Source organism: Pristiophorus japonicus, chromosome 9 (genome assembly GCF_044704955.1).
Source record: "Pristiophorus japonicus isolate sPriJap1 chromosome 9, sPriJap1.hap1, whole genome shotgun sequence".
NCBI lineage: Eukaryota > Metazoa > Chordata > Chondrichthyes > Pristiophoridae > Pristiophorus > Pristiophorus japonicus.
The window spans coordinates 74383295-74404612 of NC_091985.1; the positions used below are offsets into that span (position 1 = coordinate 74383295).

Sequence of the window (21318 nt, forward strand, 5' to 3'; positions counted from 1 at the left end):
CTTATCCTGGGCCAGCACCACATCACTCCTACCACTCTGCTGCAGACCAGTTAGATGGCGATCAGTCATGCGTTGTAAGGCCACAGACAAGGTATCTGTCATCCGGTTTAAGAAGACAGACAAGTTGGCATCCAAAGTTTGCAGGGCCATGGTCATGGCCTGAATGGATTCATATAAGAGCCATGCTTAAAGTTCCATGAAGGCGGCCACTGTCTCCATGGTCGACATTCTCACAATTTCATGCACCACAAATCCACTAGTGACCGAGTTGGCCCCTCTATCCTCTTCGCTATTGTGTAGAGTGTGCATGGCATGTCTGTCAGTATGTGGCTAATTTTCTGATGCACCTCTAGTATTCTCCTTCACATCGATAACCCTCGGGGTTCAGCATCTGTGTCCAGCTGAGCAGAGCTTGGAGAGGATTGTGCCCCCCAAGCCGGAATCTCCACAGCTATCCCTGCTACTAGTGTCTGCTCATGCTCACTTGTGAGGAGTGAATCACCAGGTGAAAATCCTGGGCTGTGCTGCCATGGGGCTCTTTTTAAACTGCTCCAGTTCCCGCTCTTTCACGAGTAATGGGGAATGCACCAGAGCAAATAAGAGAAGTTAAAGTAGGGGAACATCTAGGTAATAGTGACCATAATATAATACGCTTTTAGATAATAATTGAGAAGGACATAAGTATGACAAAGACGAGAGTCATAGATTGGAGAAAAGCTGATTTTGATGGGCTGAGAATAGCACTTGGGAAAATAAAATAGACAACAGTATTGCACAAAAAAAAGAACTGCAATGGGAAGCATTTAAAACACTGTTCAACAGAGTCCAGGAAAAATAAATTCCGCTAATAAACAAGAACAAGCTAAACACTAATGAGACACCATGGATGAATAAAACCATAATGGAAAAATTGAGGGTAAGGAAAGAGGCATACATCGGGGGAAAAAATTGCAGTTGGAGACTTCCTTCGTATGAACGCCTCCGACCCGAAAAAATCTACAAAAGTACCCGGTGGTCCCAGAGGAACGTAAGATCCTGGTCGCAGTTCTAGATTCGCTGCGCAGTGCATGGGGAGATGACTTCGAGGTACATACGTACATGCTGGAGTCACGTGGGCCTGGACCACCAATGCAGCATCCTCATTGATAAAAATGGGAACTCTGTATGAGTTCCCATTACTACCAATGAGAAAAAACACTGCAACACAGCATAATAAATAAATAAAACACCTTACATATTTAAAATTTATTGAAATTAAATGTAATTAAATGTTTTAGAAAAAAATTTATTTTTTTGAATTTTTTTAATGTGTTTTAATACTTTTAAAAATAAACTTACCTTAATGGGCAGGGTTTTTAATATAAAAATGAGTGCTTAAATTTAATTTTTATATATTTAAAATCTCTTACGCTGGTAAAAGTAAGCTAGGCACCTACTTTTACCAGTAGTAACAATTTGAAGGGCATTCACTGGGCATGAGTTGGGCAAATAGCCCAATCTCTCCCGCACGGATGTCCTTCTCCCAGGGATGTGTTAGATCTGTCAAGAGAAATTTTGACAGATCGGAAAAGCTAGTTTTTGGTGCATGTGCATTGCGCCCCAAAAACCGGCTTTTGCGAGGCCTCGCCGGGTCCGTGCGCACTTCATACTCCGGTGAGGCTGGAATTTTCTGCCACTGAAGTACATGGACAGCAGGGGACAACTTGATAAGGGAGAATATGAAGGGATTAGGGGAGAAGTCAAAAAAAACAATTAGGAAGGCAAAGGGGAACTATGAAAGTAAATTATAAAAAAACATAAAACAAAATAGTAAAATATTTTACAGGCACATAAATTTAAAAAAGGAAGGTCGGAATGGGACTAGGGCCACTAAAGGATGAAGAGGATAATACCACAGGCAACAAGAGTGAGATAGTGAAATATTAAATAATTACTTTGCTTCAGTATTTACCGGGGAGATAGAACAGGTGGAGATAGAATCAAATGATGAGATTAGTACTGATTTAACTACATTTAAAATAAAACGAGGAGATATAGTAAATAAACTAATAAGACACAAAAACCATGCCAAAAATTGCTGGTCACGGGAATGTAGGAAGGGAGGACCTTGAGATAATCACTATCACTAGAGGGGTAGTGCTGCCCAGGCTAATGGGACTCAAGGTAGACAAGTCCCCTGGTCCTGATGAAATGCATCCCAGGGTATTAAAAGAGATGGCGGAAGTTATAGCAGATGCATTCGTTATAATCTATCAACATTCTCTGGACTCTGGGGAGGTACCAGCGGATTGGAAAGCAGCTAATGTAACGCCTCTGTTTAAAACAGGGGGCAGACAAAAGGCAAGTAACTATAGGCCGGTTAGTTTAACATCTGTAGTGGGGAAAATGCTTGAAGCTATCATTAAGGAAGAAATAGCGGGATATCTAGATAGGAATAGTGCAATCAAGCAGACGCAACATGGATTCATGAAGGGGAAATCATATTTAACTAATTTACTGGAATTTTTTGAGGATATAACGAGCATGGTGGATAGAGGTGTACCAATGGATGTGGTGTATTTAGATTTCCAAAAGGCATTCGATAAGGTGCCACACAAAAGGTTACTGCAGAAGATAGAGGTACGCGGAGTCAGAGAAAATGTATTAGCATGGATCGAGAATTGGCTGGCTAACAGAAAGCAGAGAGTCGGGATAAATGGGTCCTTTTCAGGTTGGAAATCAGTGGTTAGTGGTGTGCCACAAGGATCGGTGCTGGGACCACAACTGTTTACAATATACATAGATGACCTGGAAGAGGGGACAGAGTGTAGTGTAACAAAATTTGCAGATGACACAAAGATTAGTGGGAAAGCGGGTTGTGTAGAGGACACAGAGAGGCTGCAAAGAGATTTAGATAGGTTAAGCGAATGGGCTAAGGTTTGGCAGATGCAATATAATGTCGGAAAATGTGAGGTCACCCACCTTGGAAAAAAAAACAGTAAAAGGGAATATTATTTGAATGGGGAGAAATTACAACATGCTGCAGTGCAGAGGGACCTGGGGGTCCTTGTACATGAATCCCAAAAAGTTAGTTTGCAAGTGCAGCAGGTAATCAGGAAGGCGAATGGAATGTTGGCCTTCATTGCGAGAGGGATGGAGTACAAAAGCAGGGAGGTCCTGCTGCAACTGTACAGGGTATTAGTGAGGCTGCACCTGGAGTACTGCGTGCAGTTTTGGTCACCTTACTTAAGGAAGGATATACTAGCTTTGGAGTGGGTACAGAGACGATTCACCGGAGATGAGGGGGTTACCCTATGATGATAGATTGAGTAGACTGGGTCTTTACTCGTTGGAGTTCAGAAGGATGAGGGGTGATCTTATAGAAACATTTAAAATAATGAAAGGGATAGACAAGATAGAGGCAGAGAAGTTGTTTCCACTGGTTGGGGAGACTAGAACTAGGGGGCACAGCCTCAAAATACGGGGGAGCCAATTTAAACCGAGTTGAGAAGGAATTTCTTCTCCCAGAGGGTTGTGAATCTGTGGAATTCTCTGCCCAAGGAAGCAGTTGAGGCTAGCTCATTGAATGTATTCAAATCACAGATAGATAGATTTTTAACCAATAAGGGATTAAGGGTTATGGGGAGCGGGCAGGTAAGTGGAGCTGAGTCCACGGCCAGATCAGCCATGATCTTGTTGAATGGCGGAGCAGGCTCGAGGGGCTAGATGGCCTACTCCTGTTCCTAATTCTTATGTTCTTTTGTAGAATAAACCCCCTGGTCCGGACATATTACATCTACACATTTTAAAAGAATCTAGGGAAATAGCAGAGACTTCACTACACATGTTTAGTAATTCTTTAGAAAAAGGTGTAGTGCCAGAGGACTGGCGAATAGCTAACGTAATACCTATATATTTGCTAACGTGATACCTAATGTCAGCTGTAGCTCAGTGGATAGCACACTCACCTCTGAGTCAGAAGGTTGTAGGTTTAAGTCCCACTCCAGGGACTTGAGCAACCAAATCTAAGCTGACACTCCAGTGCAGTGCTGAGGAAGTGCTGCACTGTCGGAGGTGCCATCTTTCGGATGAGACGTTAAACCGAGGCCCCGTCTGCTCTCTCAGGTGGACGTAAAAGATCCCATTACACTATTTCAAAGAAGAGCAGGGGAGTTATCCCTTGTGTCATGGCCAATATTTATCCCTCAATCAACATAACAAAAACATATTATCTGGTCATTATCACATTGCTTTTTGTGGGAGCTTTCTTGAGTGCAAATTGGCGACCGCATTTCCCACATTATAACAATGACTACACTCTAAAAGTACTTCATTGGCTGTAAAGCGCTTTGAGATGTCTGATGGTCATGAAAGGCATTATATAAATCCAAGTCTTTTCTTTCTTATTTAAGAAGGGATATAGAACATATCCAGGGAACTATAGGCCAGTCAGCTTAACATCGGTGGTAGGAAAAACTAATGGAATCCCTACTAAAGGAGAAAATAGAAGAACATCTCGAAACCAAATATATAATAATAAATAATCAGCATGGATTTCAAAAGGGAATTTCTTGCTTAATCAACCTAATTGAATTTTTTGAAGAGGTAACAGAGAAAGTAGGCAAGGGTAATATAGTAAATGTACTTTATCTAGATTTTCAAAAGACTTTCGATAAGGTACCACATAATAGACTAATGAATAAGGTCAGTGAATGCGGAGTCAGGGGTCAAGTAGCAGAATGGATAGCTAGCTGGCTTCAAGATGGAAAGCGGAGTGTAGGGGTAAAGGGTAGCTATTCATAGTGGCAGAAGGTGGGAAGTGGTGTTCCTCAAGGATCAGTCTGGGACCACTGTTGTTCAAAATTTATATTAACTATTTCAATTTTGGAATCAAAAATATAATTTCAAAATTTGCGGACGACACCAATTTGGGGGTGGGGGTGGGGTGCCGGGGGTAGGGTGATAGCCAATACTGAGGAGGACTGCAACAAATTACAAGAAGACATTAATAAACTTACAGAATGGGAATATAATTGGCAAATGAAAATCAACACAGATAAATGTGAAGTATTGCATTTTGGTAAGAAAAATAAGGAGGTCACATATTACTTGAAAAATAAGAATCTAAATGGGGTAGAGGAGCAAAGGGATCTAGGAGTACAAATACGCAAATCACTAAAAGTATCGATACAGGTTAGCAAGGCCGTATAAACACTCCCTCAGAACTGCACTTGTGTCAGCCTAGAGCTTTGTGCTCAAGTCTCTGGAGAGGGATTGAACCCATAACCTTCTGACTCTAGGAGGTGAGAGTGTTACCCACGGAACCATGGCTGACACTCTGCTCCAATGATGACTCAAGTGGAAGCATCCAGTGATAACGGGATTTCTATTTGTTTCCTGCCTTCAAACACCAGTAGATTTCGTAAGCTCAATGGAGTTATATGTAAATAAATGTATTTGATGAGCAACATGGCAGGTGTTACTGCAGCCATAACCTTATGCTAATATCTGATAATGATCTGTTACAAGATTTGCAAGCTCCTGCTAATATTAAGATATGCTACTGATTTTTGCAAATTCATCAAAAATGTAATTTAAGTTCATTTCCTGTTGATTATGTAAGCATTCATTCATAATGGATTATTTCTATGAGCAGTTTGAACTCTTTCCATGACCACAGAATCGCTGCTGGAGTGTAAGATGCTGTGAACTGAAGTGAATGACCAACTCTTATTTAATCTTGTGCATACATTGTGAACTACTGAGACCATTCCTTTGTTAAACTTTATCTAACAAGTGAATTGCTTATTTATAATTAAAATTACACTTCAGTGACCACTCTGTTTCTATTTCTCCATCCAATATAATGTTGACAGGGTGTAAGTTTAGAGATTTCAAGTTATAATGGATTCATTCTTTTTTTGTCTCAGTATATACTTTCAAATCAAAGAAAACTGTTGAATTTTTAAAAAGTCAGCCACGGCTCAGCGATAGCATTCTCACCTCTGAATCAAAAGGTTGTAGGTTTAAATCCCACCCAAAACTTGAGTACATAATCTAGATTGATACTTCAATGCAGCACTGAGCGAGTGCTGCACTGTTGGAGGTGTCATCTTTCAAATGAGACATTAAATTGAGGCGCCATGTGTCCTCTCAGGTGGATGTAAAAGATCTCGAACTAGAACCTCCACTTTTTTTGCATGCTTAACGCCCACTTAACGCCCATTTTACCGCTGAAATGAAGTGTAACGCCCAGATATCGCCCATTCTGGCACAAAATGGAAACTGACAGACTTTTTTAGGAGACTTATCGGTGAGCGTTACTTTCCCAATGGGCTTAATGCCGAGAAAAAATATTACCACCCTCCCACTTTTTTGGGGCGGAATCAGCAGAATGGACAAATTCAACGCCCATAATATCGCCCAGCGTTACTTTCTGAACGGAATTAACGCCAAGATTCAGTATTAACGCCCGCCGACTGTTTTTTGTCGCAAAAAGCATATTTACCCAAACTAGCGGCCATGGAGATCGCCCATCTTCAATTTCACCACCTCGCACACATATCGCCCGCAATATCGCTCGCTCAAAAAAACCCCCACAAAAAGTGGAACTAACTGAACGAATGCCAGCAGTGTGGCTGGCATTTGTTCGATCCCACTCTTATGTGAGGAGCTGATATCGGAAAGATTGGACTGAAAGAGCGCTGATGTGAGTGACAATGCTGACACACTGCTCAGACATCAATGGTGCCCATAACCTCGGTGCCAGTTAAAGTTTATGTTGATTGATGTTAAGTTGTATTTAACTCTTTCATTGTAAGGAATCTCCAGTGTGTAACGATCCAGCTATCTGAGACAATGCGCAACAAGGTTATGTTCAATAACAAAAGTTTAATAGCAACATTGGCCTGAAATCGTAAGTATCACAGCCAATAACACCCAACCCCCGCCCACACCCCGCTTTTTCCACCATTGACATAAATCACATGTTCAACATGTCCAGCAATACAGAATACAAAGGCAAAGCAGGAGTGTGGTCCCCAGCCCCCATATGTTGCAACAAATTGCAGACACCCAGATGGAGATATAACACAGACATCACCTGCGCACATACACGTCACTTTCCTTCCCCCCTCTCCTTCCTCTCCCCACCTCTACCCCTTCGCCTCCTCGCTCCACAGCGCCTGACCGAGGAGCTCCTCAGGCGGTGCTTCATTGGGGGGGATGAAGGCAGATGCATTGGTTGCACGGGTACGGGAATGGGGGGTGCCGAGGGGGCAACATTCTCTGATGCAGAAGCAGGATCTTGGTCCCTGCTCTCATCTGTCGTTCGCAGTGGTGGTGCGGAACCTAGGGGTGGAGTGCCGCGCTCTGGGACCACTGGGAGGACTGTGGCAGCAGTGTTCCTGGCTATCGCATCCAGGGATTCCGCCATGCGTGGAATGTACTCGGTCATGGTGGCCAGGTGTCAGGATATGCCCTCCAAAGCTTCAATGAGATGGTCAAGAATGTCTACAGTCCTCCTGGACAACTGTACTATCTCTCCGCTGTCATGTCGCGCTCGTGGAACAGACCTGCCGCATCCACGAGACCTCCGCAGGGTCGGCGCCGTCCTGGGGACAAATAGGATGCCCTGTGGAGAGGTGCTTGGGGCCGGCACCTCCAGAGTGGAGGCGGAAATGACCGGAGGACCAAGAGATAACCTTGGGGTGGAATGGGTTCTGGAGCGTGGCAATGCAGGTTCTTCGAAGTCCGCGCTTTCATCTGTCAAGAACAGACCCAGCGGATTGACGGGCGACAATCGGAGCTCCTCAGAACCAGATGTAGTAGGATCGTCTGCCAACCCCTGCCCCGCGCCCCCACCTTCTGGCCTCTGTGGCCTTGCCTGGGGCAGCGCTGCTGGCTGAGCTGCAAGACACAAATGAGGTTATTAGAGGAGAAGGGGGTGCTAGGGTGACAAGGTGAGTCCAGCGCTACACACAGCATATGCACGACAAAAGCACCACCGCTCTCAAAATCATCACAGACTATCACACTTCATGACCATCAACACATTGTACATTGCAATGATTTTCATCAGGCCAGCATTATTTCTATGTCACTTTTAGAAATCATCTATCATATATGATTGGTCGGATATGAGTTGGTGTGGCATCTATTGACTTTACATCACGCAATGGTGTAAGCTTTACTCACGTGGCATCACTTCAGGGTCTGCAGATTCGTCCATGGCTGTCCGGGTCTGCTTCCCCATGAATGCGAACACTCCCTCCTCCTTCTCTATGATGTCGCTGGGGACTGGTGGCCCCCCACCCATTCGCCTCTGCACAGACTTCATCGTCGATAGCTTCTTCTGTAAAAGGTGACAGGACGACATGGCATGAGATCATTGCGTAATATCATTGCTAGGTACTGTCACAGAGACTGATACAATGCATAACTGACAGATATAATCATGATTATTATGATAATTATCATTCTTTGCCTAAAGACGTACACCGTGACCGCAGGCTTTGAGTAAAACATTCCCGGTAAAAGTGTAAGGCCTCACTTCTGCTGATAGTCACTGTTACAAATCAAATTATATAAATACATAAATACATATAAATCAATGTAATACTTACTCTTGCGGATCCCACAAGGTCGTTCCATCGTTTGCGGCATTGGTTGCCCTCACGCACCTCGTTGGTCGCCGATGAGACCACCTCTGCTATCTCGATTCATATCTTCTGGTAGGCCTTTGGGGTGGGCTTCCCACGCCCTCCCTGTGTCAAATCACCCCAGCGTGACTCAACTTCCTGCAGGAGGGAGGCATTTGCCTCGTCCGAGAACCTCCTGGCTCTTTTGTGGCCTCCAATGTGCTCCTCTCTCACCTCACTGCTCTCTCCAACGTCAGTCTCCACAACGTGCTGTGATGCCTCCTCCTCTCTCCATTATAGGGCAAATTCGGTCAAATATGTGACTGTTAACAGTTACTTTTTGTTTGCCTACTTGCTATGAAGCTCTAAAGTCTCCCTCCTTCCTCCCAAAGCAGCCACACCACACCCAGCTACGTCTTCAGTCCCTCTGAGCTCCCTCTCTGTCTCCTCTTCTGCGCATGTCATGGTGACCCTTGACCTCCAAAATCGCGGGAATCGACCGTTGCCATGCCATTGCTAAGGACGGCCACACTTTACGGCAGAAGGTCAAAAAAATTTAATGCTAACGCCCATTTGATATCGCTCACGGTAACACCCATTTTCAAAAATGTAAACTAGATGTTTTGAGAATGGGCGAGAAGCCGGCAATCTGAAAACCCTTTTTTACCGCCTGCGCCGGAAATAATGCCCATTTTTGGGTGATAAGCTCTAAAGTGAAGGTCCTAGCTCCTAATGGTACGATTGGAAGACGGGCAGGGTAATTCACCAAGTATCCTGCCGAACATTCATCCCTCAGGCAAAACCACTAAAAACAGATTATTAGTTCATTGCTGTTTGCCAGATTTTGCTGGGCACACATTGCCTGCAGTGTTTGCCTACAGTGATTATGAAAGTTGGTTATTCACTAAAATTAAAGCATAATCACCAGTTTTGAAGTGTCAGTGAGTGGAGCTCTGTGTACATGAATGTTGCCTGCATTAATTCATTAAGATTTAAATAAGAAGTTTTGTGAATGGATCTGTATTTCCATCTGCTGTTCTCCACATGATGGCCGCAATTTCATCACACGTGGTAAGCCCGCTCCCGACTCGAGCCCACTCTCTGTCCTGAATCTTCCAATGATTGTGCTTGTTAAGCCCATCCTGCAGGCTTCCCGGCCAATTAAGAGTAAGCAGGTCTGATGACATCATTTGATGACGTGTCATCAGCCGGTTTCCTTAAAGGGACCACATCCACATTGATTTTGACAGTTCTTATGTCAGTGTTCTGCAGCATTTTTATGCTGCAAACACTGACAACCATTGCACGGAGCTGCATGGCTTCACCCAAGCTCTCCCATGACTGGAGGGAGTCACAACATGCAGGGAGGTCCTCTTCCCTTCCCATGGGTGGAAGGGACCTCCTCAGGACACCAATGCAGCCTGGTTGCACATTGCACAGGAAGGCACAAGCAGGTATGTCATTAGGACCAGGCTGTTCTGTTGCAAATCTTTCAACGATCTGAGTAGATCACAAAACATTACTACCAAGCCACACTCAACCTCTCCCTGCTGTGCTACTCATTACATCCCCATCACTCTGCATTCCCTACTCTATCCCAGCACATCCTTTCTCACACCAACTTACCTTGCACCTCCAACCATCCCTCCCTCTATCTACATTATCAGTTCCCCATTTCTCCAGCCACACCTCACACTCAATTTCATCCTTGTCCAATCACACCAGCTAACAACACAAGGGTAAGCACTTGGGTCCTTTAGCCAATGTTCATGTATAGTTAAGGTTGATGTGCTGTCAAACATTGAAATCTTTATTTTCAGCACTTTGCATTCTTGGACAGATTTGTGGGCACCTTTGGAAGTGGCTTAATGAGTTGTAGTGAATGATGAGACATAAGGGTAGCCCCCCCCACAATGGTGATGAGTGTGAAAAGAATGGGTTGGACATTCCAGCGATGTTTTGTGGAGCTGGTTATGGGATGGTGCCAACCTGGCACATCCTGAGGCAGTCATGGTGTACAGCGTGAAGTGAAGTAAATGCAGCTATCGTGAGGCCATTCCTGGCCTCCTGGGCAGCAATGTGGTCGGGTGCTGATGCCCTGTTTACTGTGCAGTATCAGGTAATTGCGGAGAAGGTTGGTGTTGTTGGTGATGCTGGTGTATTTAGTTATGCCGGTGTTGGAGCTGATCGTGGTGGCATTCTCAGGTCCAAGGCGAGAATTTTTCAAGAGAACCGATGACAGGTGAGGTTGAGATGACTGTGACAGTGAATAGAGAGAGTTCACTGCAAAAACTTCCAAAGTGCAGACAGCTCAAAAGTCTCTTCCAAATCATGAAGGCTTCAACTTCTGACATTGGAAAGTGAACAGCTGTGAAATGGTAGCTTTTATACCACTTATGCAGTTGTCAACCAGCTAAAGTGGTGAAGAGTCACTGTGAACCCAACTCCACTTACCTGGTGTGTTCTGCGAGACACGGAAATCCCGGCAAAAGGTTGGTAAAATTGTATGTGCCTGCTTTTAAGCCTCTCAACTAGCATTTAAGTACCTTTTAATAATTACCTGTCCCACCGCTTGCTGTTGGGTCAGCGATCTGAATGCAGATCTGACAGGTCAGAAACTCACACAGAGGTGGGTTCAGAACGGGATCCTGACCCGCTGTCAATCAGGGCCATTTTGAAAGAGTGCCCACCTCCAAACCCGCAAACGCAGGTCTGGGAAGATTCCGGCCGAGGAATCTGAACTGTGCCTTTGCAGAGAGGAACTGAGTAAAGGTCAGATATTTCTCCACAGTGATGGAGGATGTCATGTATTCAACTATCATTGTAAACCATGTATAAGCTGACCTAAGTTGTACACCTTGAGAACATTGACCAGAAGGGGGTGAACTTGTGGGAGACACTCCTAATCTGGACTTTCCAGTATAAAAGGGGAAGCTCCACCCACCTTCAGGACTTGAGAGCTTTGGTAATAAAGGTAACAGGTCACAGGGTGACCTTCTCTCAAATATGGGCTTCGTGTGCATTTATACTGTATAGTAAGGACATATCATTGGCGACGAGAAGCTGGGATTTAAACCACGCGAGCATGGCCACTAGCAGCACAGAAGAGAGGTACTGTGTTGGTGATGATTGGGACGACTTCATTGAGAGACGACAGCAACGTTTTGTCACTAAGGAATGGTTGGGACAGGATTCTGCTGACAAACGCAGGGCTCATCTCCTGACGGTTTGTGGATCCAGAACGTACTCCCTGATGAAGGACCTTCTAGCGGCAGAGAAGCCGGCGGACAAGACGTTCAAAGAGCTCAGTAAGTTGATCGGCGAACACCTTAAACCGGTGAGCAGCATGCACATCATGAGACACCGGTTTTACACGCACCGGCGGTGAGAAGGGAAAAGCGTTCCTGAATTCGTGGCAGATCTCCGGCGACTGGCGAACCTATGTAAGTTCACAGATGCATGCAGAGCGGAGATGCTGCAAGACTTTTTTATTGAGGGCATCGGGCACGCTGGGGTTTTCAGGAAACTGATTGAGACCAAAGACTTGACCTTGGCAGCATTGGCTCTGATAGCCCAGACATTTATCTCAGGGGAGGAAGAGACCAAAATGATGTATGACAAAAATCTTGGCTTAAATGCGGCAAATGACCAGGGAGTCAATATTGTTAACGCGGCACACAGTTCTCTAGACAGACAAGGGCAATCGGACATACCCCAGCATGTAGTCGAACCCAAAGGGGAAGTTCAACAGAGAAAATGGCTAGCTGAACAGCGATTCATGCCATCGTAATGGACAATGCGGCCAGTAATGGGGCCATCAACACCTGTTAATGGTGCGCTTAAGGACAGTTACAGAGACAGTCGGAGACGATCGACTGGTAATGGACCTTTTGTTTCCCATGAAAGGACCTGCGTAGTCCACATGGATGCGTGACCATGGCTTGGCGGGCCAGGACCAGGGGCTAAGGGGGGCTTCCCTGGGTGCGTTGCCCAGCTGAGCACACGTGTTGCACCTGCGAACACAAAGTTCCAGGTCTGCATTTATCCCTGGCCACCAAACGTGTGACCTGGCAATTGCCTTCATCATGACAATGCTCGGGTGCTCATTGTGAAGTTCTCTGATAAACACCTCTCTGCCCTTCTGGGGCATGACTACTCGGTTTCCCCACAGTAGGCAATCGGCCTGAATCGAGAATTCATCTTTGCGCCGATGAAACGGTTTAAACTCCTCGGGGCTGCCCAGTCCCCATTCAGGACACATTTCTTAACTAAAGACAGTAGCGGGTCTTTATTTGTCCAGACTTTAATCTGACAGGCTGTCACAGGTGAGCCTTCGCTTTCAAAAGCTTCAACAGCCATGACCATCTCAGCATCATGCTCAGCTGCCCCCTCAGTGGTGGCTAGTGGTAGCCTGCTGAGTGAATCGGCACAGTTTTCAGTGCCCGGTCTGTGCCGAATTGTGTAGTCATAAGCGGCTAACGTAAGTGCCCATCTCTGTATGCGGGCCGATGCATTCGCATTTATGGCCTTGTTGTCGGCCAAAAGGGATGTTAGGGGTTTGTGATCTATCTCCAGCTCAAATTTCCTGCCAAACAGTGGTGCATTTTTTTTACTGCATATACACATGCTAGCGCTTCCTTTTCTACCATCCCATAGCCCCTATCTGCCTGGGACAGACTTCTGGAAGCATAAGCTACCGGCTGTAACTGGCCATTCATATGCTGCAACACATACCCGACCCCATAGGACGACGCATCGCACGTTAAAACAAGTTTCTTACCCGGGTCATATAACGTTAACAGTTTGTTGGAGCAGAACAAATTGCGTGCTCTATCAACAGCCCTTTCCTGGCTGTCCCCCCAGACCCAATTGCGACCTTTGCGTAGGAGCACGTGTAGCGGCTCTAACAGCGTGCTCAATTTGGGAAGAAAGTAACCAAAATAGTTCAGGAGCCCCAGGAACGAACGCAGCTCTGTCATGTTACGGAGTCTGGATGCTCTCTGGATCGCTTCCGTTTTGATCCCGTCTGCTGCTACCCTCCTTCCCAGGAATTCTGCCTCTAGAGCTAAGAAGACGCAATTCGTCTTTTTCAGTCGCAGCCCTACCCGGTCCAGTTGTGGAGGTGTTCTTCAGTATCGCACCCCGTGATGAGGATGTCGTCTTGAAAAACCATCGTCCTTGGCATCGACTTGAGGAGGCTTTCCATATTTCGTTGAAAGATCGCGGCGGCCGAACGAATCCCGAACGGACATCTGTTATACTCACACAACCTCCTGTGTGCCATGATGGTGGTCAGCTTCTTCGACTCACTCGCCAGCTCCTGGGTCATGTAAGCTGAGGTCAGTTCCAATTTTGAAAAAAGTTTGCCACCGTATAGCGTCGCAAAGAGGCCCTCCGCTCTCGGTAGCGGGTACTGATCTTGGAGTGACACCCGATTGATGGTGGCCTTGTAATCGCCACATATCCTAACCGACTCATCCACCTTGAGCACTGGCACGATCGGACTCACCCAGTCACTGAATTCGACTGGCGAGATGATGCCTTCCCTCAGCAGGCAGTCCAATTCGCATTCTATCATTTCCCAGATCACGTACGGCACCGCTCTGGCCTTGTGGTGTACTGGCCTGGCATCTGGGTTTATGTGAATCACTACCTTGGCCCCCATGAAAGTGCCGATGCCGTTTGAAATAATGAGTCCAATTTGTCCAGGACCTGTGAGCATGATACTCGCTCCACAGAAGAAATTGCATTGACATCGCCCCCATTTCCAGTTCATGACAGCAAGCCAACTCCTCCCCAATAGTACGGGACCATCCCCCGGGACAATTCAGAGTGGCAACCTGTTCTCCGAATCTGTGTGGGTCACGACTACCATGGTGCTGCCTAGCACCGGAATGATCTCCTTTGTATATGTCCGTAGCTGTGCGTCAATCGGCAATCATTTTGGCCTTCTGGCCTTGGACACCCACAACCTTTCGAACTGTTTGATACTCATCAGGGACTGGCTGGCCCCTGTGTCTAGCTCCATTAATACTGGGATGCCATTGAGGAGCACTTTCATCATTATCGGTGGCGTCCTGGTATATGAACTGTATATGTGCTGCACATGAACTCGCTGAACTTCAGCTGCCAGCGATTTCCCCCAGTATTCATTTGGCCTCGTAGGGCTTACATCGGGCCCGTCCTCCTCGTACATCAACCTGGCTGCAGGCTTCCTGCACATACGCGCCAAATGACCACTGACGTTGCAGTTTCTGCAGGTATATTGCTGATACCTGCAAGCTCTGGCTGGGTGTTTGCTTCCACACCTCCAGCATGAGCTGGAGGCCCTGTTGTTGCAAACAAAAGGTCCATTACCAGTCGATCGTCTCTGACTGTCTCTGTAACTGTCCTTAAGTGCACCATTAACAGGTGTTGATGGCCCCATTACTGGCCGCATCATCCATTGCAATGGCATGAATCGCCGTTCAGCTAGCCATTGTCTCTGTTGAATTCCCCCTTTGGGTTCAACTGCATGCTGGGACATGTCCGATTGCCCTTGTCTGCCTAGAGAACTGTGTGCCGCATTAACAATGTTGACTCCCTGGTTGTTTGCCGCATTTGAGCCAAGATTTTTGCCATAAATCATTCTGGTCTCTTCCTCCCCTAAGATAATTGCCTGGGCTATCATAGCCACCGCTTCCAAGGTCAAGTCTTTGGTCTCAATCAGTTTCCTGAAAACCCCAGCGTGCCCGATGTCCTCAATAAAAAAAAGTCCCGCAGCATTTCCACTCTGCATGCATCTGGGAACTTACATAGGCTCGCCAGTCGCCTGAGATCTGCCACTTTGCCCTTCTCGCCGCCGGTGCATGTAAAACCGGTGTCTCGCCATATGCATGCTGCTCACCGGTTTAAGGTGTTCCCCGATCAACTTACTGAGCTCTTTGAACGTCTTGTCCGCCGGCTTCTCTGGCGCTAGAAGGTCCTTCATCAGGGAGTACGTTCTGGATCCACAAACCGTCAGGAGATGAGCCCTGCGTTTGTCGGCCGAATCCTGTCCCAAATATTCCTTAGTGACAAAACTTTACTGTCGTCTCTCAATAAAGTCGTCCCAATCATCACCAACACAGTACCTCTCTTCTGTGCTGCTAGTGGCCATGCTCGCATGGTTTAAATCCCAGTTTCTCGGTGTCAATAATATGTCCTTACTATACAGTATAAATGCACACGAAGCCCATACTTGAGAAAAGATCACTCTGTGACCAGTTACCTTTATTACCAAGACCTCAAGAGGCAGACAGTGGGTGGAGCTTCCCCTTTTATACCGGAAAGTCCAGATTAGGAGTGTCTCCCACAAGTTCTCCCTCTGTGGTCAGTGTTCTCAAGCTGTACAACTTAGGTCAGCTTATACGTGGGTTACAATGACATTTGAATACATGACAGTTCAGGTAGCAGAAGCGTTATTTCAGTACGCCAATGGTCTGCTGTGTCACATTTCATCTGGCAGCATGGCTTTCATTGTATACATGTTGGCCACTTGTGCGTGGGTTGCACATCAGCCATGTCATCAGCGATTAGCCCTCGTCGCTCAGTAACCACCCTTTGGTTTGCCGTGGTAACTCAAATGCAGATAGCACAGCAGACTGTCGCAGAATGAAGGCATCATGACTGCTGCCAAGATGCCAGGCATTGACCTGTATGATTTTGCTGCCGATGGATGTTGAGAGAATGGAATTACTTTCCGTTCCTGTACATGACAGAGTTGACATGCGGTGCCCGCAAAGTGATGTGCATGCAGTTAAGGACACCTTGCACCATGGGGAGGCCTGCAATCCTTGCAAAGCCTCGTTCCACCTGCTGCTCTCTGGCAAGAAAGAATGAAATGTTGTCAGCTCTCTTTGAATAGAGAGCCTTGGTGACCTCCCTTACGCAACAGAGTACGGCAAACTGGAAATGTTGCAAATATGTCCAGCTCCAGCCTGGAAGGAGCCAGACGCATAAAAGTTCATCACCATGGTCATCTTCACAGCCACTGCCGATGCGGTCCTTGCCCTGCTCTGAGGCTGCAGTTGTGACTGCAGCAGGCGGCAGATTTCAGTGCAGACATCCTTCGTGAAGCGCAGAAATCTCACACATTGTTCCTCGCTGACGTTCAGATAGGAGAATTGCTCCCTGAACACCCTGGGCAGTTAGGGCCTTCTGCTGAGAGCCCTTTTTCCACCTCCTCCCTCTTCTAGCAGCGTGCCCTCTGCTCATTCTCCAAGTCATGCTGTATTCCAAGGGGAATTCCTACTAGTGCACCCATGTTTGGCAGCAAGTGGCAGCAGAAGCCTTGAATCCAGGAAAAAGTCGTTCAGCACCTGCCACACCACTCCCTGTAGACTTTAGCAACTTTAAACAACTATAAGAAGCACCAAACACTTGTAGACACATAGGGCTCAAGTTTCGGCCTGAGTTGCTCCTATTATTTTGGATCAACTGATTTAAAATGGAGCATCTTAGAAATTGCAATTCTCGGCATTTAGTTTGCTCCAGTTCTAGTGAATTAGAATAGTTTCATTTTAGAACAGATTTTTTTTTCAAAAGGGGGCGTGTCCAGCCACTTACGCCTGTTTTGCAAATTTAGGCAGCGAAAACTTACTCCAAACTAACTTAGAATGGAGTAAGTGTAGATTTTTGTACGCTCAGAAAAACCTTACCTACACTTAGAAATCAGGGCGTATGGAACAAGAGATGGGCAGGGGCGGGGAAGGGGGGTTTACAAACATTAAACACTTCACTTTTACAAATAAAGAGCCATCATCAATAATAAATGATAAATAAATCAATAAATCAACCAATAAATCAATCAAAAAAATTAAAAATGTAAAAAATAATGTAAAAAACACTCAATAAATAAAAAATTATTTCTACTCACCTACTGCAACAATGGGGAGAAGAGAGAGGGGGGAAGTGAAGAGCGGGGGGGAGAAGGGGAGAGGGGGAGAAGGGGAGAAGGGGGAGAAGAGAAGAGGGGGAGGGGGAAAGATGAACGGGGGGGGAGGGGGAGAAAATGAACGGGGGGGAGGAAGATGAACGGGGTGGGGGGGAGAATAGAAACTGAACGGGGGGGGGAGGGGGAGAAGATGAACGGGGGGAGGAAGATGAATGGGGCGGGGGGGAGAATAGAAGCTGAACGGGCCCCGCCGAGGATTTCGCAGCAGACACCAGCCGACAACGGCGACAACTCTTCGGGCGGGGCCCGGTCCCAGCGAGAGGCCGGGCGGGCGGGTCCCGCCGTCGCCGACGAAGCCAGGCCCCGCCGAGGATTTCGGGTGGGGCCCACACGCAGCAGATGCGGGCTGCCGCCGCCACCCACTCTTCAGGCAGGACCCGCCCCTAGCGAGAGGCCAGGCGGGCGGGCCCCACCAACGACGAGGTAAGTGGTGTTAGGCCACTCGGAGGGGTAGGGGCGACGTTCCTTCGGCCAGGGATAGGATCATCACCCCGGAGACAGGACGCACTGGAAGGGCCAGGAGCTACTGCGCATGCGCACAGCTGCCGGCACTGTTTTTGGCGCAGGGCTGTAGCTCCGCCCCCAGCAGCTCCTGCTGCGCAGCGCCGAGCTAGAAATGGGCCTACAGCTATCAGAGAATGGCGAGGTAAGTATTCGGCGCAATTTTTGTTCTACAAATTAGGCGGGCCTCTCCGATGTGCGCCGTTCTAGCGGGAGTCCGAAACTTGAGCCCATACTAACAGCCAGAAGCAATCAACCAGCAACTAATCTGGAAGTAGTTGATGATCCCTTTAAATGGCGCTGGTAGGGTTCCTCAGCTCCTGAACGCATGTTCAGCTGTGCGAGCTTAAGAGAGGACGTTGCCTGGAGTATTGAGCTTCAAAATGGCAGTGCTGGCGTCCAATCAGCATTACATTGATGACGTCATGATCTGCCTACTTTGCATACTTCCATCGGGCGTTCACTGCGCACGCGCTAACAACCTCACCAATATGGTGTCTGCGCGATTCACCCCACAAATGTGTGTACGCGCCACGGACACCATTTTGGACCTCTAAAGCCACTCGTGGCACCCAGAAAACGGGTGTTACGGATCTGAATTTTGCACCCATTTTCTTCAGCATTTTGATGACATATTTTAAAGTTCCAATCAAATCAGCTTGCACCCATATAGGTTAAATTGGTATAAAATAAGGTATAAAATTCTTTACTTTAACTATATGTGAAGTTAGCTTTTTTGTTAGATCTGATGGTGTCATGCCAGTGAAAAGTGAGGTTTTATTTCACTGATACAGTGACCATGTCATTAGTTGTGGTATCATAAACTTTTCTGTACTGAAAGGTAAAAATAAAACACATTTTCTGCTTTAACTTGTGTGAAATAGAATTACAAGCAATATTTATCAGGTCACTTTCAATCAATAGGTTGATAATCCTGCGGGTGAAGGACAGTGATCTACATGATCAACATATATAGTTTTGTTTTTTACAGCATTTTGTTTGGGATCGTCCTGCAAGCTATCCACGCAGTTTATCATCCAAGATCACATGGCTATGCACTACAACAATCTACTTTCAGCCAAAGGTAACATACATAAAACACAGATATCTATGTTTGTTTGTCACTTGTGGTTATAGAAACATAGGGCCCAAGTTTCCACAAGAAAAAAAACGGGCGCCCCTCCGAGCTGGGCGCCCGTTTTTCGCGCCTAAAATGGCGCCTAAAAAAATCCTCGGTATTCTCCACCGACTTACAGGTCCTGTGGCACTCAGCGCAGCCGGCACGAGCTGTGGGGGGGGCGGAGTCAGGTCCCTGCGCTGAAAACAGTGCCGGGACCTCTGCACATGCGCGCTACAGTCGGCACGCAAGTGCAGTAGCTCCAGGCGCCGAACTGTGTGGGAGGGGCCCGAAGCACGCAGCCCCTAGTCCTGGCCCAATGGCCTCACTGGGGCTGCGTGAATGAGGCTCCTCCCATGGCCAGCTCCTGCTCCCCGCCCGACCAGACCCGACACTCGCTTCCCCCCCGCGCCGACCAGATCCGACCCGACACTCGCTCCCCCCCCCCACCGACCAGACCCGACCCGAGACCCGCTCCCCCCCACCCCGACAACCGACACCCGACACCCGCTCCCCTCCCCGCTCCGACCCGACACCCGCTCCCCCCCCCCGCCGACCAGACCCGACCCGAGACCCGCTCCCCCCGCCCCGACAACCGACACCCGACACCCGCTCCCCTCCCCGCTCCGACCCGAGGCCCGCTCCCCCCCCCGCCCCCCGACCCGACCCGAGACCCACTCCCCGCCCCGACAACTGACACCCGCTCTCCCCCACCCCCCCACCCGACCTGACACCCGCTTCCCCCCCGACCCGACACCCGCTTCCCCCCCCCGACCTGACACCTGCTCCCCCCCCCCGACCTGACACTCGCTCCCCCACCCCCCCGACCTGACACCCGCTCCTGTCCTCCCCCTCCCTCCCCCACCCTCCCTCCCTCTTCCCCCCCCTCTCCCTCCCTCTTCCCCCCCCTCTCCCTCCCTCTCCCCCCCTCTCCCTCCCTCTTCCCCCCTCTCCCTCCCTCTCCCCCCCTCCCTCTCTCTCTCCCCGCTCTCCCTCCCTCTCTCTCTCCCCGCTCTCCCTCCCTCTCTCTCTCCCCGCTCTCCCTCCCTCTCTCTCTCTCTCTCCCTCCCTCTCTCTCTCTCTCTCTCTCTCCCCCTCCCGCTCAGCGGCACGAACGCTGCAGAATTCTCCCTGGCTGAAGCACTTTCACACAGGTAGGAAGATGGTTTATTCAATCTTTTCTTGGCTTATAAATGTTTATTCAGGTTGGATTTATTTGTATAATATTTGTCGAAGTATAAATAAGGATTTATTGTCAAATTTAATGAGTTCCCTTCCCCCCCACCTCGTTCTGGGCGCCTAATTTGTAACCTGCGCCTGATTTTTTAATGTGTAGAACAGGTTTTTTCAGTTCTACAAAAATCTTCACTGGCGCCATTATACTTTAGTTTTGAGTACGTTTTCACTGTGGAAACTTTCAAATCAGGCGTCAGTGGCCGGACACGCCCCCTTTTGAAGAAAAAAATTCTGTTCTAAACTAGAACTGTTCTACCTGACTAGAACTGCAGAAAAAGAAATGTGGAGAATTGCGATTTCTAAAATAGTCCGTTCTCCACCAGTTGCTCCTAAAAATCAGGCGTGAATCATGTGGAAACTTGGGCCCATAGAAACATAGAAAATAGGTGCAGGAGTCGGCCATTTGACCTTTCGAGCTTGCACCACCATTGAATAAGATCATGGCTGATCATCCCCTCAGTAACCCTTTCCTGCTTTCTCTCCATACCCCTTGATCCCTTATAAATAGGCTTTACATCTTAGGCTAACATCGGATATAAATATATGGCATGGGCAAATCATGCATTTTTAATTTTGTTAATATACAAATATTGATTATTCTTGGGGCTATGCGGTTTAAATAATTGCTGAAGATATACGGAACAATTTAAAAAAATAATTGTTAGAGCTAACGGCTAATATATCAGAAAACAGTTCTGTAACTCAACAAGCAGAATTTAAGTACTTGTACAATGAAACTTAGAGCGAATAGGACTGATTTTAACTTTTACCAGTGGAAGAAAACAGGTGGTAGCAGTTTAGCCGCCTATTATACACTTGCCCAATTTTCTTTTCCATTGACAGGGTGTATAACAGGCAGTCGATCAGCTGCC

General features: G+C 47.4%; 1 protein-coding gene across 1 annotated transcript in view; it reads left to right on the top strand.

The window, feature by feature from the left end:
• The window catches only part of LOC139272634 (spermatogenesis-associated protein 7 homolog), a 296319-nt gene that overhangs the window by 77307 nt on the left and 197694 nt on the right, over window positions 1–21318 (top strand). The window contains exon 3 of the mRNA XM_070888711.1: window positions 19085–19177. Coding sequence (XP_070744812.1) covers window positions 19085–19177 — 93 coding nt within the window. The remainder of the gene's footprint in view (window positions 1–19084; window positions 19178–21318) is intronic.